Raw genomic sequence first — 24,725 nt, 5'->3', positions numbered from 1 at the left:
TAAGCCGCTTATTATGTACCTCCCACCAAGAATGACCAGAGGATTCCCTTGTACTGGGATTCCTTTCCAAGAGGAATGGTGGTGTTTGAATCCACTGTCTCATTCAAGGGCCACCATGCGCCTCAGAGGTTGGCATGAAGAGCCCCATTTTACAGAGAAGCAAACTGCAACTCAAAGAACTTCAGTAATTTGCCCAAAGTCACAGAGTAAAAATTGAAGAGTAAGGGATTGGAACCCCAAGTCTGTGTAATTCCAAAATTGATGCTAGTGTGGATGATATAAAGGTATTCAAAGATGGCCCTGCGCTCACGGAAGTCGTGGTTTCCTGGACAGCCAGATGTAGAAACCACCGGCCTTTGTATAACACCAACATGAAAAACGCACCAAATGCACACAAAAGGGGAACGGGGCAGGATCAGGTAGCAAGGATGCTTCCTGGGACCTAGAATTTTCACAGTTGATGGGACTTCAAAAGTCCAGTTCAGAAACTGTCAACCTAGAGTCCCTCTAAAGGGACCATAACCTCTGAAGAGTAGAAAGGGGCTTTGTCGGAGGCCAGTAACTGGTGACCGCCGATGTGCCAGAAGACCAGGTCCTGAGGCTCCCACAGGCAAGGCCTCCTGCCTGAGGTCACATAGCCAGTGGCAGTGCGGGAACCCAGAGCCAGAGGCTGGACCACCAGTGGGGACCAGTGGGGACCTGTCCTCCCTGTGTAGCCACTGACATTCCTGTGTCCACAAGGGAAAGCAGAAGATGAAGTCCCTTCTAGAATGTGAGCATAGGCCTGCCAGAATGCTCAGAAGACTGCATGAGTTTATAGGAGCTGGGGACCGAGGCAGCCAGGTCCTTCCTCTTTCCCATGAGAGAGAGTGTACTGGACATATTTTAAGTTTTCTTGTATATTCTAATGTTCTGACATCTTAAAACACCTTCTTGGCAGGGGAGAGACTGCTTCTCCCTAGGCTAGCCAGTTCTTAGAGATAGCAAAGGGCCCCAGCAAGAGCGTGCTTTTGATAGTCAAACTAATCCATCCAGAGGCACACTTCTTCTGGGGGGCTTGGTGCACCCTGGGAGGCAATTTTCCTCTGTCCTGAGCATCTGCAGGTCCAGGTCCAGGTCCAGGCAACTGGAGACCACCCAGATAGCCAAAACTATTCACACCAGCCAGACCTGAACTGTTGTTCATTTTTTGTTACCTGCAGAAACCCCAGTGAAGACCACAGCCTAACTGCTCCTCCTGCTCCTGTCTTCTACCTCCTGCCCACCCTGCTGCTTCCCCCTGTGTCCTTAAGACTTGTGAGTACTATTAACTCTGTTTTCCCAAGCCTCTCTTCTACCTCCACTTGCCACACCTGACTGACCATATATGAAAGAATGCAAAACCGGGAGGTTTCTTGAGATTCTGCAGAAGAAGGGCAAGTCCCAAATGCTTTCTTCCTTTCAAAGCTTTTCACCAGGAAAAGTGTACTTTCATTCCCTGGTGTACTGGATTGAATAGTGCTCCCCATCCCCCCGCCCCCCCACCACCAGTTCTCGTCCACCTAGAACCTGTGGGTGTGGCCTTTGGAAAGAGAGTCTTTGCAGGTATAATCCAGTTAAGGTCATACTGGATTAGGGTGGGCCCTAAATAATACCACTGATGTCCTTACAAGAAGAAGGGAATTTGGATATAGAGACACAGACACACAGGGAGAAAGCCATGTGAAGATAGACGCACAAATTATAAAGATGTATCTCTAGGACAAGAGAGACTAAGGGTTGCTGATAACCACCAGAAGCTAGAAGAGATAAGGATGTATTCTCCCCTAGAGTGTCCAGAGGAAGTACAGTTACTTACACCTCGATTTGGGACTTCTTGTCTCCAGAAGTGGGAGAAAATAAATTTCTACCGTTCTAGGCCACTCAGTTTGGGGTACTTTGGTATGACAGCCCTAGGAAACTAATACATGAGGACAGTCACTTTCTGATCAACCCAAGTTTGAATATGAGGGTCTAGCTAGGGATCCCAGTTTGTATGGACCAAAGTCCTTGGAAAGGTGGTGAACAGTGACTCTCTGCCTTTGAGGCCACCACCTAAGGTCATGGGCTGTAGATCCAGCAAAGCACTGCTGACCTTGGCCCCTGAGCCCTCAGGCTGGTGCCCAGTTTTGCAGAACAAGGTCTGATGCACACAGATATCTGATCCCTGAAGTAGAACTAGTGGGGGATTTTTTTTTTTTCATCCTTGTTATGAACTGAATTATGTACCTCCCTCCACCACTACCCAATTTACGTGCTGAAGCCCTAATCTGCACTGTGATAAGGGCCTTTGAGGAAGTAATTAAAGTTAAATGAGGTCATAAAGGTGGGGTCCTAATCCAACAGGACTGGGTCCTTATAAGAAGAGAGAGAGAGACCAGAGATGTATATGCAGAGAGAATATCATGTGAGGACATAGAGAGAAGGTTGTTGTCTGTAAGCCCAAGGAGAGAGGCCTCAGGGGAAAAGCAAACCTGCCACCATCTTTTTCTTAGACTTCCAGGCTTCTGATGGTGAGAAAATAAGTTTCTGTTGTTTAGGCTGCCCAGTTTGTGAGACTTTGTTACACTAGCTCAAGGAAACTAATACGATCTTGCTCCCTCTTTCTGCAGCCTAATCCAGAGGGAAACCAGATGGCCCTCAAAGATGATAACCAGGACCAAAGGCTATGAGGAAGCAGTAGGATGAGAGGGGGGTGGGATGGTGGAGTAGGTTGCCAAGAGGAGGGATCTAAAACACCTAGGGGGAAGGGGCCTAGGGAACCAGGTAGTCAAAGCAACAGGGAGGCTCTGGCAAGGGTCAGGAAACGGACCCTTTGAGTGGCCCCAAAGTACAGAGTGAAGGGGCATGGGTGACATGCCACAGGAGCCCTTTCCTCTTCCCACACCTTTTCCACTGGACCCTAGGCTAAAAAGGGCAATCCTGCACCCTCCTGGCCTTGGTCAGCCACAGAACAACATCTTCATTAAACCAACTGTTGCGTCCCAGCCCTCAGGCTGAGCTGGAAACTTTAGCATCCAACAACAGGAATTTGGTTAAGAAATGATAATATATCCGTAAGATGAACTTGAGTTTGGGTTTGGGTGTGTTGAATCGGAGGTGCCCAGGAGTACTGCAAAGGAAGCGCTTCAGAAGGCAGTTGCCCATCTGGGCGGGGGGTCATGGGGAAAGGGAGAGAAAAATGAAACAAGATGGGACCAGGGAGGGAGACCAGCCATAAGAGACTTTAATCTCAGGAAACAAACTGAGCGTTGCTGGCAAGTGGGGGGAGGGATAGGGTGGCTGGGTTATGGACATTGGGGAGGGTATATGTATGGTGAGTGCCGTGAATTGTGTAAGACTGATGATTCACAGACCTGTACCCCTGGGGCAAATAATACATTATATGTTAATAAAAAAAGAATTAGGGACTTGAAGTCCTCAGAACATAATCGAGGGGGCAGGATCTGTGAAAGGAGGTACATACCTGAAAACACGGGTCACAGCACTAAGGTATGCTCCTAACATGGATGGAGGTGGGCAAGTTGGGGGGGAGGGGGTAGTCAGAAAAAAGCAACAGTCTGCCCTGTGCACAGCTGATAGGAATGCAAACTGGAGCAGCCTCTATGGAAAACGACTTAGGGAGGTTCCTCAAAAAAATTTAAATAGAGAACTACCTTCTGGACCAACAATCCTGATGAGGGAGCAGGAGGCTGGCTGAAGACAAAGCAAAAGCTGGCACCTTGCACTCCCTCTCCACCCGCTCCCCTTGGTAACGTGTGTGACATTCCTCAGGCACCCCTGACTGCCTTAAGCGAGAAACAAATAGTTAATTTGCAGAGATCACAATCCTGCAAGACAGGAGTCTCCCTTGGTTTACAAATGATCTAGAGATCTACAAAGAAGTTACCTTATCAATAGCACAAATTTCCAGAGGCAAATAACTCAGTTCCTCAAGCCCTAATGTCTCCCTCCCCCCCCATAAACAAAACTGGAGGAGGCTGAGGTAGAAGGGAATGTAAACATAGTTAAATCTCTTCTAAACCTAAATCTCACTAACAAAGACGATTGATAGCAGGATTGTGACATCCCACCAGGAATCTCCCAACTATCTTGATGTGAATGGTTGGCCTAAAGACAACATTGATCAAGCCGTAGGCCTCTGATTTCTCAGCACCTTGTAGGCCCTCTTTAGCATAAGAAAGTTCCATTGAAACCTCCCTTCCCCTCCCCTTCCCCCAACCCTCAAGGTACCTAACCTGCCATCCCTCACAACCCGGGGCAGTAGCTCTTCCTGCCCACGGGTCCTGTCCCCATGCTTTAATAAACCACCATTTTGTATCAAAGATGTCTCAAGAATTCTTTCTTGGTCATCGGCTCCGGACCTCAGCCCACCGAACCTCACCTAGGTTCTAGAACTTCATCAATCCCACTTCCGGGCACATACCCAGAGGAAATAAAATTAGGAACTTGAAGAGACAGGTATCTGCAGCCGCATATTTATTGCAGCCTTATTCACAATAGCCAAGATATGGAAACAACCTCAACCGTGTCTGCAGACAGATGATGGGATAGAGAAGATGTGGTACAGACATGCAGTGGAATATCGTTCAGTCGTGAAAAATAAGGAGATCCTGCATTTGCAACAACATGGATGAACCTGGAGGCCGTGATGCTGAGTGATGTAAGTCAGACACAAGAAGACTGACTGTAGGGTCTCGCTTATATGTGGAAGCTAAAAAAATCCAACTCATAAAAACAAGGAGCCGAGCAGTGACTCCCAGGGGCTTCGAGTGGGGGACATGGGGAGCTGTTTGTCAAAGGATACAAAGGTGCAGCTATACAGGATGGATAAGTTCTGGAGAGTGAATATATGGCGTGGAAACTGTAGTTAACAAGATGTAGTGTATACCTGAAATTTACCAAGAGGGTAGACATGACGTTTTCTCACCACACACCAAAAAATCCTAATTATGTAAGGTGATGGTTAGGTTGATGAGCTTTAACTAGCTTGACTGCGGTGGTCATTTCACAATGCCTATGTAAATAAAACATCACGCCGTACACCTGAAATATGTATCATTTTTATTGGTCAATTACCCAATAAAGCTGGGGCAGGGAGCTAAAGACAAAGGAAAAAAGAAAAAAACAGTTCAGAGAGAAACTTGGAGCATTTTACTTTATTCCCATTACCCTGGAAGAATGACTTCACCCCCAAAGAAGGTAGAAGTTATTAGAAGAAATAAATAATCATTTCGCCAAGCGCTGAGAGCTTCAAGAACCAAGGGAAGCTCCAGAAAGCATGTATCTGGGTGGAGGTGACAGCTGGGACCCCTGAGGAGGGTGTCTGGGAAGACAAAGCCCTCCCAGAGGAACAGGAGTCTGGGGGCCTCCGGAGCCTGGGATACAAGTCCCCATCAGTCCCAGAGGCAAGGGGAAGGAGGAGCAGGACACTTCCCCGCCCCGGCCATGGTCTCATTTACAAAGTTGAGGCCAGGACTAATCCTTCCCAGCTCTGGTTTCCTTTGTCATTCGGCCTCTCCCTTTCTGCGTGCCCCTGGGGCACTTGCCCAGCTTCTCCATCTGTTGCAAGGGTGTCCTCTGGTCCTGGACTCGAGGGAGCCTCTGTTGGCAGCACACCCAGGTCGGTGCAGCACATGCACACATTTGGGGAATAAATAAGGAGAGACCCACTGGCCCCACCTGAGAGTAGGCTGATGGTTCCAGGACAGTGAGAGCCATGCTAGGTGCCATGTTCTCAGGCTTGCAGGAGGATTCCTGTGGCTTTTTAAAAGGATGGCTTTATTAAAACACCAACATTAGAGGAAATTGAAAGAGAAGAATGTATACCAATAAGCCTCTCACGCCACCAGCAGTTTTCATTCCTCCCAGTCCCCCCTCCCTCCTTCTGTACCGTATTGCACACCGAGGGCATGAAAGCAATAGGGCAGTGTGTTTTCCCCTAACATTACTTCATAAACACTCTCCCATGCTGCTTATTAGTCAGCATTTGGAATGGCTATGTAATATTCCTTTGTGTTGTTTTGTCATAATTGAGTTAAACAACCTGCTGAGGTTGGACATCTAGTTTTTTTCCAGTTTTGAGCAATCATGCATAACGTTGCTAAGAGTTTTATATACATGTCATTTTCCTTCATTGTAATCATTTCCTTCGGGCCAATGGAGTAGGATTTCTGAGCCAAAGAATATAAACTGCTTTTATAGATCCTGACAGGACATTGACTTCCTTAAGGCAATCTGCTTGTTTATTTGTACTCAGTGGCCCCAGCTAATGGTCAGGAACAGTGTTAATGGGTAAATAAGAGATGCCTTTCCTCAGACTCCTCCCGGAAAGATGCAGTTTTTCCAAAACTCTGGCAGATAATATGCTGAAATGTTTCACAGAGGACAACTGGCCTTCTCATTGTTGACAACAGCAAGAAGGAGCAACAAAGCCCTGTGCAGAAGAAACCCCTCCCAGGGTGACTCAGGGCAGCCCTGTATGAATCCCGGTTTCCCGTCCTGGGAACTGGCACTGTTGCCTCCTGGGAGTCACTTCGGTCACCTTCACTGCCCTCCCCATGTTCTTGCAGATGCTAAGTCAGGGAGAGGGGTTCCAAACACCCCTCTTCGAAATGGGGATCTCTGGAAAAAGGGGGTCTGGCTCCAGGTTGCTACTAGATGACAGCTGAGCTCAGACAGGTGCTCTCATTAGAGAGAAGCATGGCGAGAGACCATTGGGACTCCTGAGCTGGAGCAGAGCCTGGGCCAGCCTTTCTTCTGGGATTTCCCAAGGAGGGGAGGCTGTGGGATAGAACTGCAGGAGGGGCTTCCCACCCTCCCACCGAGTTCCCTGTATCCCTTGAATGGCTCTAAAAAGGATCTCAGGGAATGGGGCTCTTGGAAAGTTGCACATGGAAGGGCAGGAGCCCAGAGTTGCCTGGCAGCCATCAGACCACAGGGGTTCTCAGCTGGAAGGGCATTTGGGGCCAAGAAGGCCGGCTTCCCATCTCTGAGGAACTTCTCAGAAATGGAGGCCATGGGTGAAAGGTGGACATTATTCTAAGAAGACAAAACATACCATCTACTGGAGGCCGTAACAATGGGCCACCACCAACCTCTCCTGGAACCAGAGAAAGACAGGCAGGGCCATGACCCACCACCACCACCAACATCCCCACAGACTTGAGACTGGCTGGTTATGTGAGAAGCTCTCTGCTTTGCTATTCTTCCTCATGGGTCTGGAAAACTATTCAACATTTAACTGAAATTCAAATTTATTAGGGCATCCTGTATTTTTATTTGGTAACTCTCCACAATTGGGAGGCAACTGGAAGGGTGTAGGTCAGAGATGATGGGGTCCATCAGAGTTTGCTGATAAGGTGAACATGGGAGGCAGGGGAGAGAAATCTAGAAGGATGCCTTGGTGTTTGGTTAATACAACTGGGTAAATCTTGGTGTCATTTACAGAGATGGAGAAGAATTGGGGAGAAACAATTTTGGGAGGGAAAATCAAGAGTTCTGTTCCCATGTTGAGTTTGAGATGCTTATGAAATAGCCAAGTGGGGATGGTACAAGTAGGTAATTGAACATTTTAGTCTGGGATTTGCGGCAAAAGTCAGTGGTGAGGACAGAGATGAAATATGGAATTTGAGGAAAGGCACCAGCAAGAGAGCTCAATGAATGAAGGGAAGAAGGCCAAGGACTGAGCTCCTTGTTACTCCAAGATTTACAGGTGAAACAGGGGGGAGCAGAGCACCATAGAAGACCAGTGGATTGCTTCTCTGAATTAAATGAGAACTTCTCTGAATATGTTAGTACCTCTTTTTTGAGATTTATAGGGAAACATTTATTGAGCCCCTGGCATAAGTCAGGCATTGTGCAAGGCATTTTATGTGTTAGCTCAGTGAATCGTCACAATACTGGCAAGCGATCATTATTGTCCCCATTTTAATGTTTTTTTTTCAATGAGTATTAAATCATTTCCCCAGATCACAACTCACACGTGATCAAGCTGATGTTTGAATTCTGGTTTGCCTCATTCTAAACCATCTGTTTTTTTGAACTGCACCATATTTTACAGAGTTGTTTGTTTTTATTTTTTCACATCTGCTCTTCCGGTTGGTAAGGTATTTATGTCAGGGACCACTCTTTATTTCTCTTCATATCTCCCTGTGCCTCAGTGCCAGGCACATTGTTGGCACTCAACAAATGCTTGCTGTTTTGGATTTAATGCAAGAGGGCTCTAAGCCCTTGGGCAGGGGCAGATAATGCACAATGCCTACAAAATCCTAACAGAAATGCTGAGAGTTTCTATCTTCTCCCCAACAGGGTGGAGAACGAGAGCCTGTGAGCGGCTCGGCTTCCATCCCAGCCCAAACCCAAAGTCATCAGTTAGCGACAACATCTACTTGATAGCTCGGGCACATGCAAGCAGAAGATAGAACTGTAAGGCAGACAGAAAGGCAAGTTTTGAAAGTATGAAGGCTGAGCCACACAGAGGGAAATGTGAGCTGCAGGAGGAAGCAAGTCCATCACCATCCACTCTTGCTTAAGTAAGAAAGTTCATCTTCTGAGCAAAATCCGGGTGCCACGTTCACAGTGCCTCCAAAAATCCCTTCAATCCTGGCTCCTTGGACAGAAATCAAAGCACCTGACAAGTCTCTCTTGATGTTTTCTATACTGCATGATGAAATGAGGGCTGGATTATGATACCATCGGAGGGAGTTATATTCAATTAAAATCACCTAACAAACACTGATGATTCCTACTCTGTGTCGTGGACGATTTTAAGCAGTTTCCATCAAAGAACTCATTTCATCCTCATCATGACACTTAGAAGTAGGAAGTGTTATCACTTCTGCTTTATAGATGAGGACGCTAAGTTTCAGGTAGTTTGAATAACTTGCCCAAGAGCCCACAGTAAGTGGGAAAGCCAAGATGTATAAACTGGCAGGCTGACTTCAGTGCCCAGAAGCTTTGTCATTGGACCACAGATAATGCCTCCCGCAGGAGACTGGGTATGAGAAGCACACAATCCTATCATCCAAGGTCCAGGCTCTGCTCCCCTGCTGTGGGACCAGGAGCCAGCACGCGCATCTCCCCTGAGCCTCAGTTTCTTCAGTGATACCTATGGACTCTCTTCTGGATTCCTTCAATTGTTAGGAGAATTAGATGACATGTCATATGGGAAAAGTCTTTGAAAACCATAAAGCACAATCCAGAGGTGAAAGATGGAAGGGCTGCTTAGTGGTCAGTATAAACCTAAAGGCAGGTTGGCAAACTTTTTCTGTAAAGGGCCAGGGAGTAACAATTTTGGCTTATTAGGCCATATGGTCTCTGTTTAAGTTACTCAGCTCTGCCGCTGCAGTGCGAAAGCAGCCATAGACAATATATGTCATAAATGAATGAGCACAGCTGTGTGCTAATAAAACTTTATTGGCCAAAACAGGCAATAGCCAGATTTAGGCCTTTGTCTAGAGGAAGGATACCAGGGAGATGTAGCTGAGATAGGTCTTCTGCACTGTCCTCTATCTTATTTTCTAACAGTTTGACTGGAGACCCAGACAGCATAGTGTCAGATTTGCAGGGGACTTTCCCTCATGCCCACTTCTCTCACCTTAGGGGTGGTCAGAAGCATCCGCACAAGTAAGAGAGGTATGACAGGTTCTTCATCCTGGGTCATGGAATCTTTTGTGGAGAAGTCAGGATGTCAAAATTCTCTTCCTCTTTCTCCATCTCAGTTGCCTGGAGCTAGGAAGAGCCCTGAGTCCCTTCCACTGGAAAAGCGCTGATGGCTTGGGAAGGCTCACACTGCCAAGGTGGGATGCAGGAGGAAAGGTAGTGTCTCAGGTGAGTGGGGTCTAGGTTGAAGAAAAAAGGCTGGTAGAGGGGGAGGGGTCTTTGAGGGGATCCCACCTCACAGGACAATAAAATGTGTGCATGCTGGTGTGCCTTCGGTCATATCCTGCACACGTGGCGGCAGGCTATGGAACGGAGGCGGCGTTGGGATACTGGCTCAGATGGGACCGATGACATAAGCCTGAAAGGGAAAGCTTAATGACAGCTGTCCAAATCCAGATTCAGACTGACCCAACAGGCTGCAATACTTGGCAGAACCCAGTGTGATGACATTTAATTGGGATTCCTAACAAGATCTGCATGGAAGTTAAGGCAACAACAAAACCAGCAAAAGCCAGTCAACTGACCTGGGATGGAGGAGCCCCCACTAGGCAGTATCTCCTTTGAAAGAGATATGGTGTTGGCGAACGGCCGTGATTATTAGTGGCTGCATAGTATCCCATCATTTGGATGCAGTGTCGTGTCTTACTATGAGTCACCATGAGCAAGGCTCATGCAAATTTAGGCTACATCAGCATACGTGCAGTGTCCAGATCAAAGTGAGCCACCGCCCGGCACATGGTGCCCTCACCAGACCACACTGACAGTGCTGTGTTTAATTGTGTTTTCAACGAAAATCTGTTGGATGGAGGTGGGAGAGGGAGGATGGCTATTACATGGAGGCCAAATGTTAGCTGAGTATCTACTATGTGTAGAGCTTGATGTCAGGCACCGGGAGCACAAGGCCGAACACGACACAGTACCTTATCCTAAAGGAGGTTTGTTTTGGACCACAAAGGGGAGCAGGCACACAAACTGATGATTTCTACATAACGCGCCAAGTATGAAGACGGGCACGTGCACACGCACACGCATGCTCACACGCACACACGCAGGTCTCCTAACCAGATCTAAAGAGCCTCTGTGGAAAGAATGAGGCTCGCTTAGCCTCTTTACTCGCTGAGGAGCAATCATGAAGATGAGGAGGAATCCTCGTTAGGAGCTGTTCCTGCAAGAGGAGCTGGAAACAGCGTGCGTGGGCCATTGGAGGAGGATTGGGCAAGAGTTCCTGTCACTTGTGGCTGCTCTTCAATAGACATGCAATACTTCATCTGTCTGGGAAGTCAGGAGGGAGGTTCTCGCCCTGGGAGGGAGGGAGGTCGTACAGGATGTCCTCTGAGACCCCTTCCAAGGCTGCGTTCTCGGGGAGCTGCGGGTGGGAACAGCACCGTGGAGTTGGCTGGCTCCTTCTCCCCCACCCCACCCAAGGAGATGCAGTGCTGGAAACCCTACCCTGTTTTTTGGCATGCTGAGCCCTGCACTGTCACGGCAAGTCCAGGATCCCTCAGGCTCTAGGAAGTTCTAGGCTTCCCCTGTGGGTTTACTAGAAGCAGGTGGCCTATGGGTGCACACCCTCCGACCACACCAAGCATACCAAGCTCTCTTTATAGACTAAACCAGTGGGTGCTCAGTCTAAACAAGCATGCTTCTAACCCTTGGCAGTTCAGAAAACAAAATTCCTCTGATTGTCTAATAATGATGGTAATAACAATATTGTTAAATAGCAACACTAATAATGATGATATCTAATGTCACTGAGTACTTTTTATGTGCCAGGCACTAAGAGTTTTCGTGCATAAATTAACTTACTTAATCCTTACAACAACTCTATGGGGTAGGCATACTATTGTCATCCCATCTGATAGATGAGAAAACTAAGGATTTGAGAGGTTAAATTTTTTGCTCTAAGATTCAGTCAGTGGCATAGGCCGGATGTGAACCCAGAAATTTCCCCTCAAAGCCTATATGTTATAGCTATTCACTTAGAATATTTAAAAGACCCATGGAGCCCATTGTTTTTCAGATGATGGCTTGTATCTCATTTGTGGATCATGACATGAATGCAAGGGTTGTCAGTATTTTTTTAAAAATAAAGAGTATAGGATAGACTAGAAAATCATCGGCATTCACCACACATTTAGGGTTAGTTGGATTATGGGTGGGATGTGTGAACTAGTTGTGATGTAAAATTTATTAACGTAGGTCATGGTCAAAAAGTCTGGGAAACACTGACCTAGTCCAACCTGCTCACTTTACAATTAAGTGTACTAAGGTTCAGACAGTGATTTTTCCCAAGATTACAGAGTGTTAGTGGGTGAGCTGGGACTAAACCCAAGTTTTTTCTGACTCTCAGTTTCCACTATCAAGCTTAACTGACTGCAAAGAAAACCAGGAAGAAAAAAAAAAAAAAACCCAAGAGTAATAATACCCATAGTAGTGGTAGTACTCCCACTATAATAACAACAGTACTCCTTCTAGCGTGCCTATTGGGTGCCAGGAGCCACTTTTCAAAGTGCTTTTGATATGTTAACTTATTCCAATCTCATAACAACCCAATGAAGCAGACATAATTATTTTCCCCATTTTCAGATGATGAAAGTCAATTAGAGAAAGATCAAGTAAGTTGGTCAACGTCTCATAGTTGGTAACAGAGAAGAGGTCATTCAAACCCACCCAGGTTGTCTTCAAAGTCCATGGCGTTACCCAGTATACGGTACTGTGTGAGACTGCCTGTCTTCCTCTTCTCCCTAAATGCTATAATGCCAGCACAGTATACACCGTGATTATGTGTAATGATATAATTAATCACACACTTCTTCTACCAGTCCCATGTCCTTGAGTGGTGATCCTGTATTTACCATGCCATTTAAATACTTGACTAAAACTGAAATAATCCTATTTCACCCCAACAAATAAGATCTCCTCCAAGGTTCCATGTCTCTGTTATTCATTCATTCATTCATTCATTCACTCATTCATTTATCATTTGCATTTTTAAAAACATCATGCACTTGCAGAATTGAAGAGAGTAGGCAAAATTTTTTTCAAAAATTGTGCATAATGCCCTACTTTGTTCCAAAAAGGATAAAGGCAAGTTTACAAGGATACAGAAAATACAGTAAGATAATAGATGTGAACAAGATAAAGAAGGACGTGTGTGAGATGCTAAATAGAGGTAGGAATGAGACAAACAGAAAAATGCTTTCTGGAAAGTCTATACAGTAGCTGTAGGAGGACCACAGATCTGTCTCCAGGTTTTCATTTTAATTACCTTCAAATTCATACATCTTGTAGTGGGGTGACAGCTCACTCTTGGTTTGCATTAATTGCCTCTTGAAAGCAACTTTAATTACTTTCAGATTCACAGTCTCCTTGGGTGAAAATAAACTAATTCCTCAAGGCGAGCATACCTCCTTCTGCAACTAAGACAGAAAATAATTTCTGCATGTGTTGATGTTGTGTAATGGAATGAACAACGTCCTCAACAGCACCCCTACAATAAGCACAGAGGAGAATTTCGTGGCACTATTTCCAACAGGTGGTCCCAATAAAGTCCAAGGGCATCACACTCTCAATTCTGAGATGCATAATGAAATCAGTAATTGGCCATATAAATGGCTATGGGCTCTGAGCACACTGTTCTCTGATTTCAGAGTCAAAGACCTGTTTGGAATGAGGTGATCAAAAAAAAGGGGTGTTCAGTTCAAACAACATTTGGATCACTTAGTGTTCAGCTGTCTCCAGCCGTTCCATCTCTTGGGAGTCAGAGCTTCCCCCCTCCCCCCACTTTACACAAGCAGACGCTTCTCTGGCAAATAGCATTAGCTACGTCACACGTCCTCACGTGCATGTGTGCTGACTGCTGATGATTTTAAACCCTCCCAGAGCAGAAATCACATCTCATTATCCTTTTTTTTCCCATGCTACAGACTGAATGTTTGCATCCTCCCAAATTCATATGTTGAAATCCTAACCCACAATACCTAACCTAACCCATTTCACAGGAACTCTCCCTGTTCCAGCTCTGTAGTCTACATTACCATAAAACTCCATCTTCCCGAGAAATCAAAGACCTAGGTGTTTGTACTTCCCCCTTCTATTACATTTTTACAGCAGGAACTGCAATTCCTTAGTAGTGTCATGACAGGAGCAAGGTGGAAGACATTGTTCTTCATGACCACCCTTTGTCACCACGGTGATGTCCCTGAATAGTCATGAATAACAGTGAACCTCCTCTAACACTTTCACTCTATCACATCTTCCCTAAAGTGCTGCACCAAGGACCTCATAACCCCATGACCATCCATTCTCAACTCTCTTGTTCATGAACATAAGCCTGATGGTCAATATTGTCCCAAACTGAATGTGGAACACAACAAAAACATAATAGGGAACCATCAGTCCAGGTCATAAGCAATGACTTGAAGAGATAGAAAATCTTAGAGGAATTTCAGGGTGGGAAGAAGGGACTGACGGAGCCTCCTTGAGAGATGTTGAAAGGCTGTGTGCATAAAACCTGGCAATATTATGGGAACATCAGTAAAGTTCCTAAGGGGATGCTGGTCAGGAATGGATAGGTAGATGGTGGGTAGAAAGCCCAATTGAGAAAATAGTTTGGGTGAAAATAATTTAAATCCAGATGGCTGGATCAGACAGGGGAAGCAAGGCTGATGCATAAATAGGATGTATAGTATTTACCTTCTATTTCAAATACTTGGATGAAGAGATGAACTGAGACAAGACTCCTAGGAGGTTCTATAAGAGTAATATTGTTCTGTGGTTAGGTTATAATTTTGCAATATTGAAACATGGTAAGAGCAAGCATTTGTCCCCCTGTTATTTTTTACCAGTTATTCAGACACAGTACTTGGTTGCAGTGGATGATTTTGTCATCCAATTGTAGGATGTATGATCTCTGTGTCAACAAGGAGGCCTTGAAGTCTGAGAGTGGTTCAGAGATCCTCCCATGTCAGTCAGTCTGGGCTACTAAAACAAAATACCAGGTGGCTTAAACAGCAGACATTTATCAGTCACAGTTGTGGAGACCAGGAAAGTCTAAGATCAAGGAGTGCGCTGATTTGGTTTTTGGTAAGGGCTGTTTTCCTAGCTTGCATATGACTCCTTTCTTCTGTGTCCTCACTTAGAAGATCTTTCTGTCTCTCCCTCCTTTCCCTTTCCACCTTCCTCTCCCATCTCTTCTTATAAGGGTACTAATTTATCATGAGGCCTCCGTTCTCATGACCTAATAACCTCTCAAAGGCCCACCTGCAAATACCATCATATTGAAGGATAAGACTTCAACATATAAATTTGGGGGCGGGGGCACAATTCAGTCCTTAGCACCTCTTGTGCAAGGCAACCTCAGCAGGACAATGAAGAACATGTTCTTTCCAAGGTGGGGAAACAGCCACAGCAGAACGAATGCAAGGTCAGGCAAGCTCTGGTTTACACTGAATCGTGGATCTCCTCATGGTCTTGATATTTTCATAAAAGGAGCTCCAATGGAGGTCTTCAATCAGGGTAATCTGAAGAAACTTCCTACCTAAGGTCAGGCAGGATCTCCTTAAAGAACCCTAGACTTGTCCACCACATTCCTAAGTCCCCTCCCTGGGGGAGAGGCAGCTGGTGACTATATTTTTCATTGGCCACCCTCACCGAACCCCTCCCAGGGGCCCACATGATTTTCTAGACAAGGACCTGGGGAAGGGACAGAGCTAAGAGATAAAGTATGATGCTCTGTTTCATCAGATTAGTTCAAATCTACCCAAACTATCATGCCACACAGGCAATCTGGTACCCAGAAACTTCAGGCTCAAAGGTAATCACAATGATCAATATCGTTCCCAGGTTTCCACATGGAATAGCTAATGAGGCGTGGCAACATTTTGGTTAGATTGGAAAACCATGTTCTACCCTCCCTTCTGAAACTTCCAGGATGTCATCATAAATCCCATTCAACCTCCGAGTTGACTAAGCCAGGAGGAAAGTCTTTCTGCGTCATGCCAGGCAGCACTACTTGTTAGGAACTCTCCTCTGTTTTGAGTGGGAATCTGTGTCCTTACAATATCACCCATTTGTCTACTTCTACCCTCTGAGGCCACACAGAACATGCCTGCTCTTTTCCATATGGCAACCCTCCAGGCACTAGATGAGAACCTTCCTTCCCTGGCAGGCCTCCTCTTCCCAAGAGATGATGCCTTCCAGGCCTTCCAGGCCTTCCAGGCTCCAGAGACCTGCCCCAGGGTCCCCATCTGTCTGGCTTTCTCTTCTAGACCCTCTTCTGTCACCTAAAAGTTCCTATTCAGCAGAGGGATTGTAATACCATAGCCTAGCTTTCCTGCTGGGCTGAAACAGTTTCCAAAAATTCTGGAAATTTGTTATGGTTGTGGCTGCCAAGACCACAAAACCCAGATCCCAATCTCCCACTGAGAAGCCCAAGAACATGTTCAAATCATCCTCTGGCTGGATATTAGCCCTGGGTCCTTGAGATGAATCATGAGTTTCTCTCATTGTTGCTGTTGGCCGCCCCCCTCCAACCCCAGGTCAATGGGTGGTGGGACACACAACACCTCTAATGATGCCCTTTGCCCTGAGTGTAGAACCCCGAAGGTGAAGGCAGCATTGAACATCCCATCACAGGGCCCAGCTGACTATGCTCACTTGACAGGAAGTAGGACAAGACCAGTGAGGTCCAGGGCATCTGCCTCATGATGTCCAGCGAAGGGTCATCTGTAAGTGCTTAACCTCCAGATCCCTGTCCTAGAGTTAACTCAAGGACCCCACCCTCAGCAGTCGAAGTCATCTCAGCCTGGCCAGCAGCCTTGCTCTGACTAACCCCCCTCCGTGCAACACCCACACTTGCACCACGTGTGCCTCCTGTAGATGACCGCAGCATTTGCTGTGTCAAAATATGGTCCCCGTCATCAACCTTATCACATTCTGCCTTAGGACAGGACTCTATCTGTGTTCCTTTGCTTTGTTTCCCAACTGGGAGCTCCCTGAAAGAAGCCCATGGGTCTTATTTGGCTGTGTCTCCACTCCTAGCATGGAACCTGACACAAAGCAGGCACCCATGTAGGACAGGTGAGGGTGAAATAAATGATCCCTTGGCTTTACTTTGTCAACACCTACACACCTCCATTGAGAACGGTGGGTGGGAGTCAGGAGAGACTACCACAACCTCTGTCTGTATCTGTTACACCATCTATAGCATGGTGGGGTAACCTGTGAGTGGTGAGCTGGGCTGCTCAAAATACGGGAGTCCTCCATTTGATCCCTTTCTAAGTCCATGAGCTCTGCATTGTCTTGCCATAGAATGTGCTCCCAATTCTAGCATATGACCAGCCTGTCTTATAGATGGAAACTGGGGAGAAGAACCCAACTGGCCTGGGGCAAACCCATCCCACTCCCAGTAATTGCAAAAGGTGTATTATGACAGCAGGTATATTATGACTCTGATTAGCCTCAGCAGCAAAATGTCTCATGACTATCTTCATCATCCCCAGGAAAAGGGGCTTAGCCTGCTCTGTGCAAACCACGGCACAGTGCTCCACGGAGGACCAGTGTGATGGACAAGTCCCATGGTGATGTGGGAAAAGCCAGAAGCCACTGGGAGCAGACAGGTCTCTGCTCCTGGACTCGGGATATCCCAAGATCACATAGCCCCTGCCAACTCCTAATCCCACATGAAATGGTCAAAGTGGCTAAGAGTTCGCTGGTCTGAAATACCAGCCAGTGTCCTTCTTCGTGGTTTCCATGGTGACAGGAGCAGTGGTCAGGCTTATGACTGGGGAAATGAAGAGCAGAGGCTCCATCTCTCGGGCTCCCATCTGTTCTTGCTCCCCACACACCTCCTGCTGCATCCTTAAAGGCCAGACCAGGAGAGGGTGCCCTTACCTGCTAAGATGAAGATGCCCACAAGAATCAGGAAGACCAGAAGGTAGAGCCCGAGGACAGCATGCTTCAGGGCTGACAGGGAGCCCAGCTGGGTGCAGCAGCCTCCTGTTCGTCGCTTGTGGCATGGACCTAGACAATAAAAGTAAGAAGAGGAGAGGAAAATGAAACACTTGAACACCCCACTGTGTTTTATTTTTTTTTTCTTTTGGTCTCATCTCTCCTGATGTATGGAGATGCTCACACAGAACCTCTCATACACCTTCTGCACATCTGTAATGCAGCTGTAACGATGGGGAACTTTCAAGAACATGACAAGCTTTTGAGCTTTTGACTCTCCTCCCACCTTCTGCATTCATAAACAAGCCAGACAGGCATGCCCACAGCTCATACGCCCAACAAACCCATTCTCCTGGAGCCAGTAAAAACAGGAGAAAAAGCTCAGATAGGCTGCAATATGTGTCCTTTACAAAAGCATCACTGTCCCATGGGACCCAGAGAATATGGAGGAAATTTAAAACAGAGGTTGCAAACTTTAACTTCTACGGAGGCCAGAAAGGGAGGGAAATGAGCAAAGTGGGTCATGTGGGCCTGGGGAACCTGACAGCTCACACCCAGTGTGGTAGAGGTTGTGATGGAGGCGTAAGGGCCAGGTGTTGCCGGACAGAATTTTCAAGACAAGCCAGAAGCAATTTTGAGAAATTGCCCTATTTTTAAAGTGTTGACAACTAAAATAATAATAATACAAAAGACAAAAAACTTACAAAACACTAGGGACTGTAAACAAAACATGCTTACATGCCAGATCTGACCACCCGTTAGCAACCACAGGTTTAGATTAACAGGAAGACATAGTAACTTCATTCCGTGAAACTACATGAGGCTCATCAGCTTCTGGCCAATACGGAACGGCAAAAAATATCAGTGCTCTACAGGACCTCATGGATCTGTTAGTACAACCCCTTCAGTTTACAGATGGACTCCTCCTTCGAGGCACGCTTCTCAGATGGACAGGGCAGAGGCTGGGAAGTCACTAACTTCCATCTGCTTCATCCATGGACTGTGGAAAGAAGAGAGGTTGTCTTGCCCTGACTCCCAGCAGGGCAGGCAGGAATTGGTAGAGGACATTTTTCCCAAAACATGCATGCCTCTATTATGCTTATTCTCCCCCTCCTGGGATGGACAACGTTGCTAACTAACTGGAGTGTGCTAAACGTGGAGGAAGATGTGGGAGGAGAAAAAAGTCAAAATAATTCATATTAAGAAATGTTTATTTATTTTTAAATTTTTTTCAAAGATTTTATTTATTTATCTGAGAGAGCGAGAAAGTAAGAGCACAAGGGAAGAGGGGGGAGGGAGAAGCAGACTCCCTGCTGAGCAGGGAGCCAGATGTGGGACTCAATTCCAGGACCTTGGGATCATGACCTGAGCCCAAGGCAGATGCTTAACCAACTGAGCCACCCAGGCACCCCTCTGAAATGTTTTTAAAGATGTAATGATGTTTGTGATTCCTTGGCAACTTGGGGTCTGCCAGTGAGATGCTTCAAGGGCTACTCATTACCTCTCGGGTACCATGATCACCTCTGGGGCCTTTGGGAGGTTTGGTTACCGGGAGCAAGAGGATAGGTGACCACACTCGTGTCCTGGCTCCCCAGAGGTAGTGTTGAGTGAAGAACATTTTCCCACTCACTTACTCCATTTCACTAAAAATACTGCTGCTCAAACAGCTAAGTAGAACAATTACATAATAATTCCATAAAATATCGGGTACAATTTGGAGCAAGTTGTTAAAGAAATACAAAGTCAAACACCATTCTCTTCACCCCTTAACTGTTAGCAAATTTTGAAAAGTTAACCTGCTTTTCCACTAAGACTCGAGAAGCGTACATCTTTTTAACTTCCCCTAAGTCTCCTTTTCCACAATGTTCTATCCCTTTTACACAACAGGCCCTGTAAGCTGTTTTGCTCCTGAATCTGAAGGGTTCTTGTTGCATTTTGACTTTTGTTGTTGTTCTCATGAGAGCTGCTGGGTCCCTGGTTGCAACTTATTAGAGATGAGGCTGTTTTCCTAGAGAGTCAGAACGGGAGGCACAGCATTGGATACTACACAAATACAAGTTTTTGCTATCCTGACAGCTGTCCCAGCCCTCCTGCTCTACTCCCTGCTTCCTCTTTAGATGATGCCAGTGGCCACCTAACTGCTGCAAAGGGTCAGAAGATTGCCATGCTGAAATGCCATTATCCTGATGTTTAACCCAAACCAATCTTGGGCTCTTCCTTTGTTGCCTTTGTTGGGGCAAACTGCAATGATCTAGTTTTATTTTTTCCCATCAAGAAAGAAAGGTTCCCTTCCCCTTTATCTGAGGCTTCTGTTTAATAGCCAGCACTCACTGGTGACAGGTCCCTTCATCAACTAATGCACAACACAGGCCTCCCCTTCTTAGAGAGCATCATTTTTTAAGCAAATGTATATTAAACAAAATCTGCCTTCAGTATAACATATAAGAATTTCAAACAGAGGTTTTCCACAAATGTATTAGACAAGCAGAACGTGAATGATTCTGGCAAGTTAGCTAGAGAATGTGATTGTAAGGGGGAAAAAAAAGATGATTCAGGAGAAAGACAAGTTACTAATTCTGCTTAAAACACATTTACTGACTTTTTAAAGTAATGTGGCAGCAGCATGTTAGCTGGCTAAACCATTTAAATTATTTAGGCTTATTGGAAGATTAAAAACACTCCAGAATGATACAGTCAGTAAAACCAAGGCAAAAAATATGTTCACTTATTTGTTAAAAAAAAAAAAAAAGAAAAGAAAAATGTAAAAACATGGAGGGCACTTACATGCATATTACTAAGTGAAAGAAGCCAACCTGAAAAGGCTACATGCTTTATGATTCTCCATGACATTCTGGAAAAGGCAGGGTCTAAAGGGAGGATGAACAGGAGGAGAAGACAGGATTTTGAGGGTAGTGAGACTACTCCATATTATACAATAATGATGGATACATATCATTGTATGTTTGTCTAAACCTATTGAATACATAACACCAAGGGTGAATCTTAACATAGACTATATGGACTTTCAGTGATAGGGATAGGTCAATGTAAGTTCATCAGTTCTAGCAAATGGACCACGCTGGTGGGGGATGTTGAGAGAGGCTGTGCATGTGTGGAGGTAGGGAGTATAAGGGAATGCTCTGTACTTCCCACTTAATTTTGCTGACCACTCTGAAAAAAATAAAGTCTATTTAAAAAACAAAAGGGTTGACATGGATTCTTGAGGTAAAAACTTTCACAGGCATTTACTGACCACCCACTATCAATTGCCCTACTGTGGTAGCCAGCATTCAAGATGGCTCTCGTTGAACCCTATCCCTTATCTAGTCTCCTTCAGCACTGCACCAGGATTTGGTTGGTATGACCCACAGAAGTGATAGGATGTCACTTCTGAGATTGCACAAAAGACACAGCGGCTTCTCCTTACTCACTTTCTCTCTCTTGGAACATCCATTCAGGGGAAAGCCAGAACTATGTCATGAACACCCAATGAAGGGATTACTTGGTAAGGAACTGAGACCCATGTGGGTAAGCCTGGGAGCAGACCCACCAGCCAAATCAAACCTTTGATAGCCACACTCTGACCAAGATCTCGCCAGCAGTCTCATGAGAGACCATGGGCCAGAACCAAGCTAAGCTGCTCCCAGATTCCTGCCAGATTATATGTAAACACATATATATGTAAACAAATAATTTGGATCTGAAAAAGTAGACAAAATCTTGGCTTTCTTTGCAAACCCATGGCTTCCTCAGAAACTGGGATAATAAATCTTTGTTATTTTAAGTTGCTAAGTTCTGGAGTAACTTGTTATGCAGCAACAGATAGCTAATACACTTCTGACAGACACCATAAAAGGCAAAGACGAAAAGCTGCATGAGGGAGAGACAGTGTCATCCTGTTTGCTTCCACCTTCCCAGCTCCTAGCCCAGGGCCCAGCACATAGCAGGCATTCAAAATATTTGTTGAATGAGAAATTAAAATATGGCTGCCATCCTTCAGAGGCTCACATCTGAGGGGAAGAAGGCATGTCAACAGGTATCGGTTACACAGGTGTGAATGAAACTGGGATGGAATAGAGGGATGGCACAAGTCCAGTGTTTCATGGCAGAGACAGTGACTCATTCTGTGTGGGGTTCCCAGATTGTGCATGAAGAAGGCAGCCACTCAGCAGGGCTGAGAAGGGCAGGCCTTTCTAGATGAGTTAGAATCCACTATCTTCCCCATCAGCATCATCGTCTGATTTACAGCTATTATAAATTTGAAAACTGTGACTTTAAGAAGGGAACTTTCTTCCTCCATGTGAGAACAGTTATGAGCAAAGTGGCAGGCAAAGCTGTTAGTTATTAAACATAGCTGTTGTTTGCCGACATGGTCGCACACAAGACCAGATCGAGGGAGAAAATGGCACACACACAAAACAAACAAAAAACTCTTCCAAGATCTAGGGGAATCAAGAGAAAGGGTTTTCCATCTTGTCGGAGCCTCCTGAAGAGAGGGCGGCTTTGCAGGAGATCAGAAAACCAAGAGAAGGAGGCTTGGGGAGGGCAAGACCAGTGGCTCCAAGGAAACACGTAGAAACCAAAAAATAAATGCACAGTGACTTGCAGAGCGGGCCCCTGAGTGCCGGGCTGGAAGATGTTGTTTATCTCAGCATGGGGCCTATGGCTTCCTGATCAGCTGGAAGCAGATCCATGGTTTCCCACCTCCACACACTCTGTCTGCATGTTGCCTGCAAGATTTTGCCACAGTCCAGTATCTCTGGGCTGTTATTTAATTTGTCACTCTTTTTTTTTTTTTTTTTTTGAGCTTTCACTTATTTGTGAAGGACACTTTGTATCATTGTAAGTGGACAATTAGTATCTTCCTATGACACATTAAAATAAATCCCCTAGCTATTGAAAAAAACAAATTTATACCTGTATATCACTTAAAGTCCTCTTGAGCATGACTGTACTGTATATAGCCACATTCTGAGAAACACCGACTTCTATAAGAGTAATTAAATCACAGTACAATGGTGAACTGCAAGACGAAATTGGTTTCATTTACAGAGAAGGAGAATTCTTTTATAGAGAAGCAAAGCCAAACTTTTTAGATGTTCAAGATTAAGAATATTCTAGGGGCTACCTTGGTGGCTCAGTTGGTTAAGTGGCTGACTCTTGATTTCGGCTCAGGTCGAGATCTAAGGGTCCTGGGTTTGAGACCCACATCGGGCTCCTAGCTCAGCATGGAGTCTGCTTGAGGATTCTCCCCCCTCCCTCCGCCCTCCTCCCTGCTTGCACTATTTCTCTCTCTCTCTCTCAAATAAATAAATCTAAAAAAAAAAAAATACTCTAGAAGGTAGAACATTAGGGATTAGGTGCCACTGAAAGAATGATGTCAGAACCTTGCCCACATGGCTAGCACTAAGCTCATTATTCACAATCGTCTATTTACACCTATTTGCCAACGTGTCTAAAAGGTCCTCTGGGGGCAAGGTGGGTCTCATTGACTGCTCTCTACCTCTCAACCAGCACACAGCAGGACCACAATAAGGTTCTTTGCAGGAATGAAGACGTGTAAACCATTTATTTTTGCTGCAAAGGTCCTGTCTTACATTTGTCTTACGCGAATAGTTGATACATTTCCGATGGCTGTGAAAACACATTTTTGAGCAAAAATTTGGTCTTAAAATTAAATTAAATAAAATCTCGGCTTTTCTTGCACACCCACAACATCAGATTGCCACGTAGAGCCCATGTAGGTAAACTGTGGGAGCAATTCAATAGGGCTGAACTGACGCTAATCCTGGCTGAGTAGGGCAATCGTGCATGGAACTTCTTAGCCATCCTGGGGCCTGAGCCCCACCCCTGTATCTTCTGATTCTGATTCCAGATGAAATCACACATCTATGGCACTGAGATACACAGTTTGGGAGTAAGGCATTTATCATATCAAAAGAGAATGTGAAGACACATTCTTGGAAAATCCATGAAAGCCTCACTATTTTAAGAGCTTAGTTTAGATTTTTAATTTTGATTCCTTTTTAATAAGACACATTCGAATGCGGTTCTCTCAAACAGCTTTATTATTCCCAGGTTAAAATTGTGAAGGTTCCTTTTAATCATGGCAACGAGAGTCTCCCCGCCTCCCCGACCCTGCAAAGAGTTTGGGCTAAAGTACTGTGTGCTAAGGGTGGGGAGGGGCATGGAAGCAAGGGTTAAGGAACAGAAAAGGAAAGTTTATCTCTAAGCCACTCATCCCCAGACTGCTGAGCTGAGAAGGAGATGGTCTCTGGTGTCAGGGACATACTGTGGTGAGAGCCTTCGCAATTCTGATTTCCCCTTTCTTCATACACTTGCAGGGGGAAAGCATGAGTTTGGGGCCCTGTAGAGGTGGGTTCAAAGCCTGCCTCTGTCTTGTGTTAACTGTGAGACACGGGAAAACATTCTGAGCTATCTCTGTCATCAGTTTAGCCTTTCCTTGAAAAAAATAGGTTTTCAATTTCTTAATCATAAGTATAGTGCATTTGAGGAGTTATCTGTTTGAATTTATTTTCCTCCCATTTAAAAAAAATACAAATTGATAAAAGTGAGTATTTACTTCATTCCAAAGAACTGGCTTCCAAACAACATAAAAAACAGGATGCAAGTGATTCAGCGGTCACCTACTTCAGTTTTACCAACAACAGTCATTTTCCTTTTGTTCTCTTTGGTCCCACAGTTCATAAACAGTAGGTGGAAATAAGGGTTGATTGCTGGGAGGGACCTCGGGGCTCATCTCATCCAAGGATCTTGTTAAAACCACCCAAGGCTGACTTCATCATCCTCACTCTGGTTACTCACCACTCACATTGTTCATTGTACTAGGCAGCCCCAAATAACCTCTGTCTTTGAAGCTGCTGTCCCTTTCTGGCTTGAATGTGCACCACTCTTTGCTTTCCCTCGGTAAAGGGAAGAGGAGGGTGTGAAGCAGAGACACCACGGGGGAGAGCCCTGCAACCAGCCCTTGAACCTGACCTAAGTCTGGGAGGGTCCTGAACCACCAGCTGCTATCCAGAGAACAGCAGTCACCTGTGCCTGGTCTGAGTCCCCGAGGCAGATAAGGGTGGCAG

At 45.6% G+C, this 24,725-nt stretch overlaps 1 protein-coding gene across 1 annotated transcript in view; it reads right to left on the bottom strand.

Moving 5' to 3' along the window:
* Window positions 1-24,725, bottom strand: part of SCARA5 (scavenger receptor class A member 5) — a 121,518-nt gene that overhangs the window by 75,035 nt on the left and 21,758 nt on the right. Inside the window, 1 exon segment of the mRNA XM_047717498.1 lies at window positions 17,575-17,703. Within this exon segment, the coding sequence (XP_047573454.1) occupies window positions 17,575-17,703 (129 nt within the window).

This window comes from Lutra lutra, chromosome 2 (genome assembly GCF_902655055.1).
Source record: "Lutra lutra chromosome 2, mLutLut1.2, whole genome shotgun sequence".
NCBI lineage: Eukaryota > Metazoa > Chordata > Mammalia > Carnivora > Mustelidae > Lutra > Lutra lutra.
Note: the sequence above shows the minus strand (reverse complement) of the source record. Positions and strands in the feature narration are given on the sequence as shown.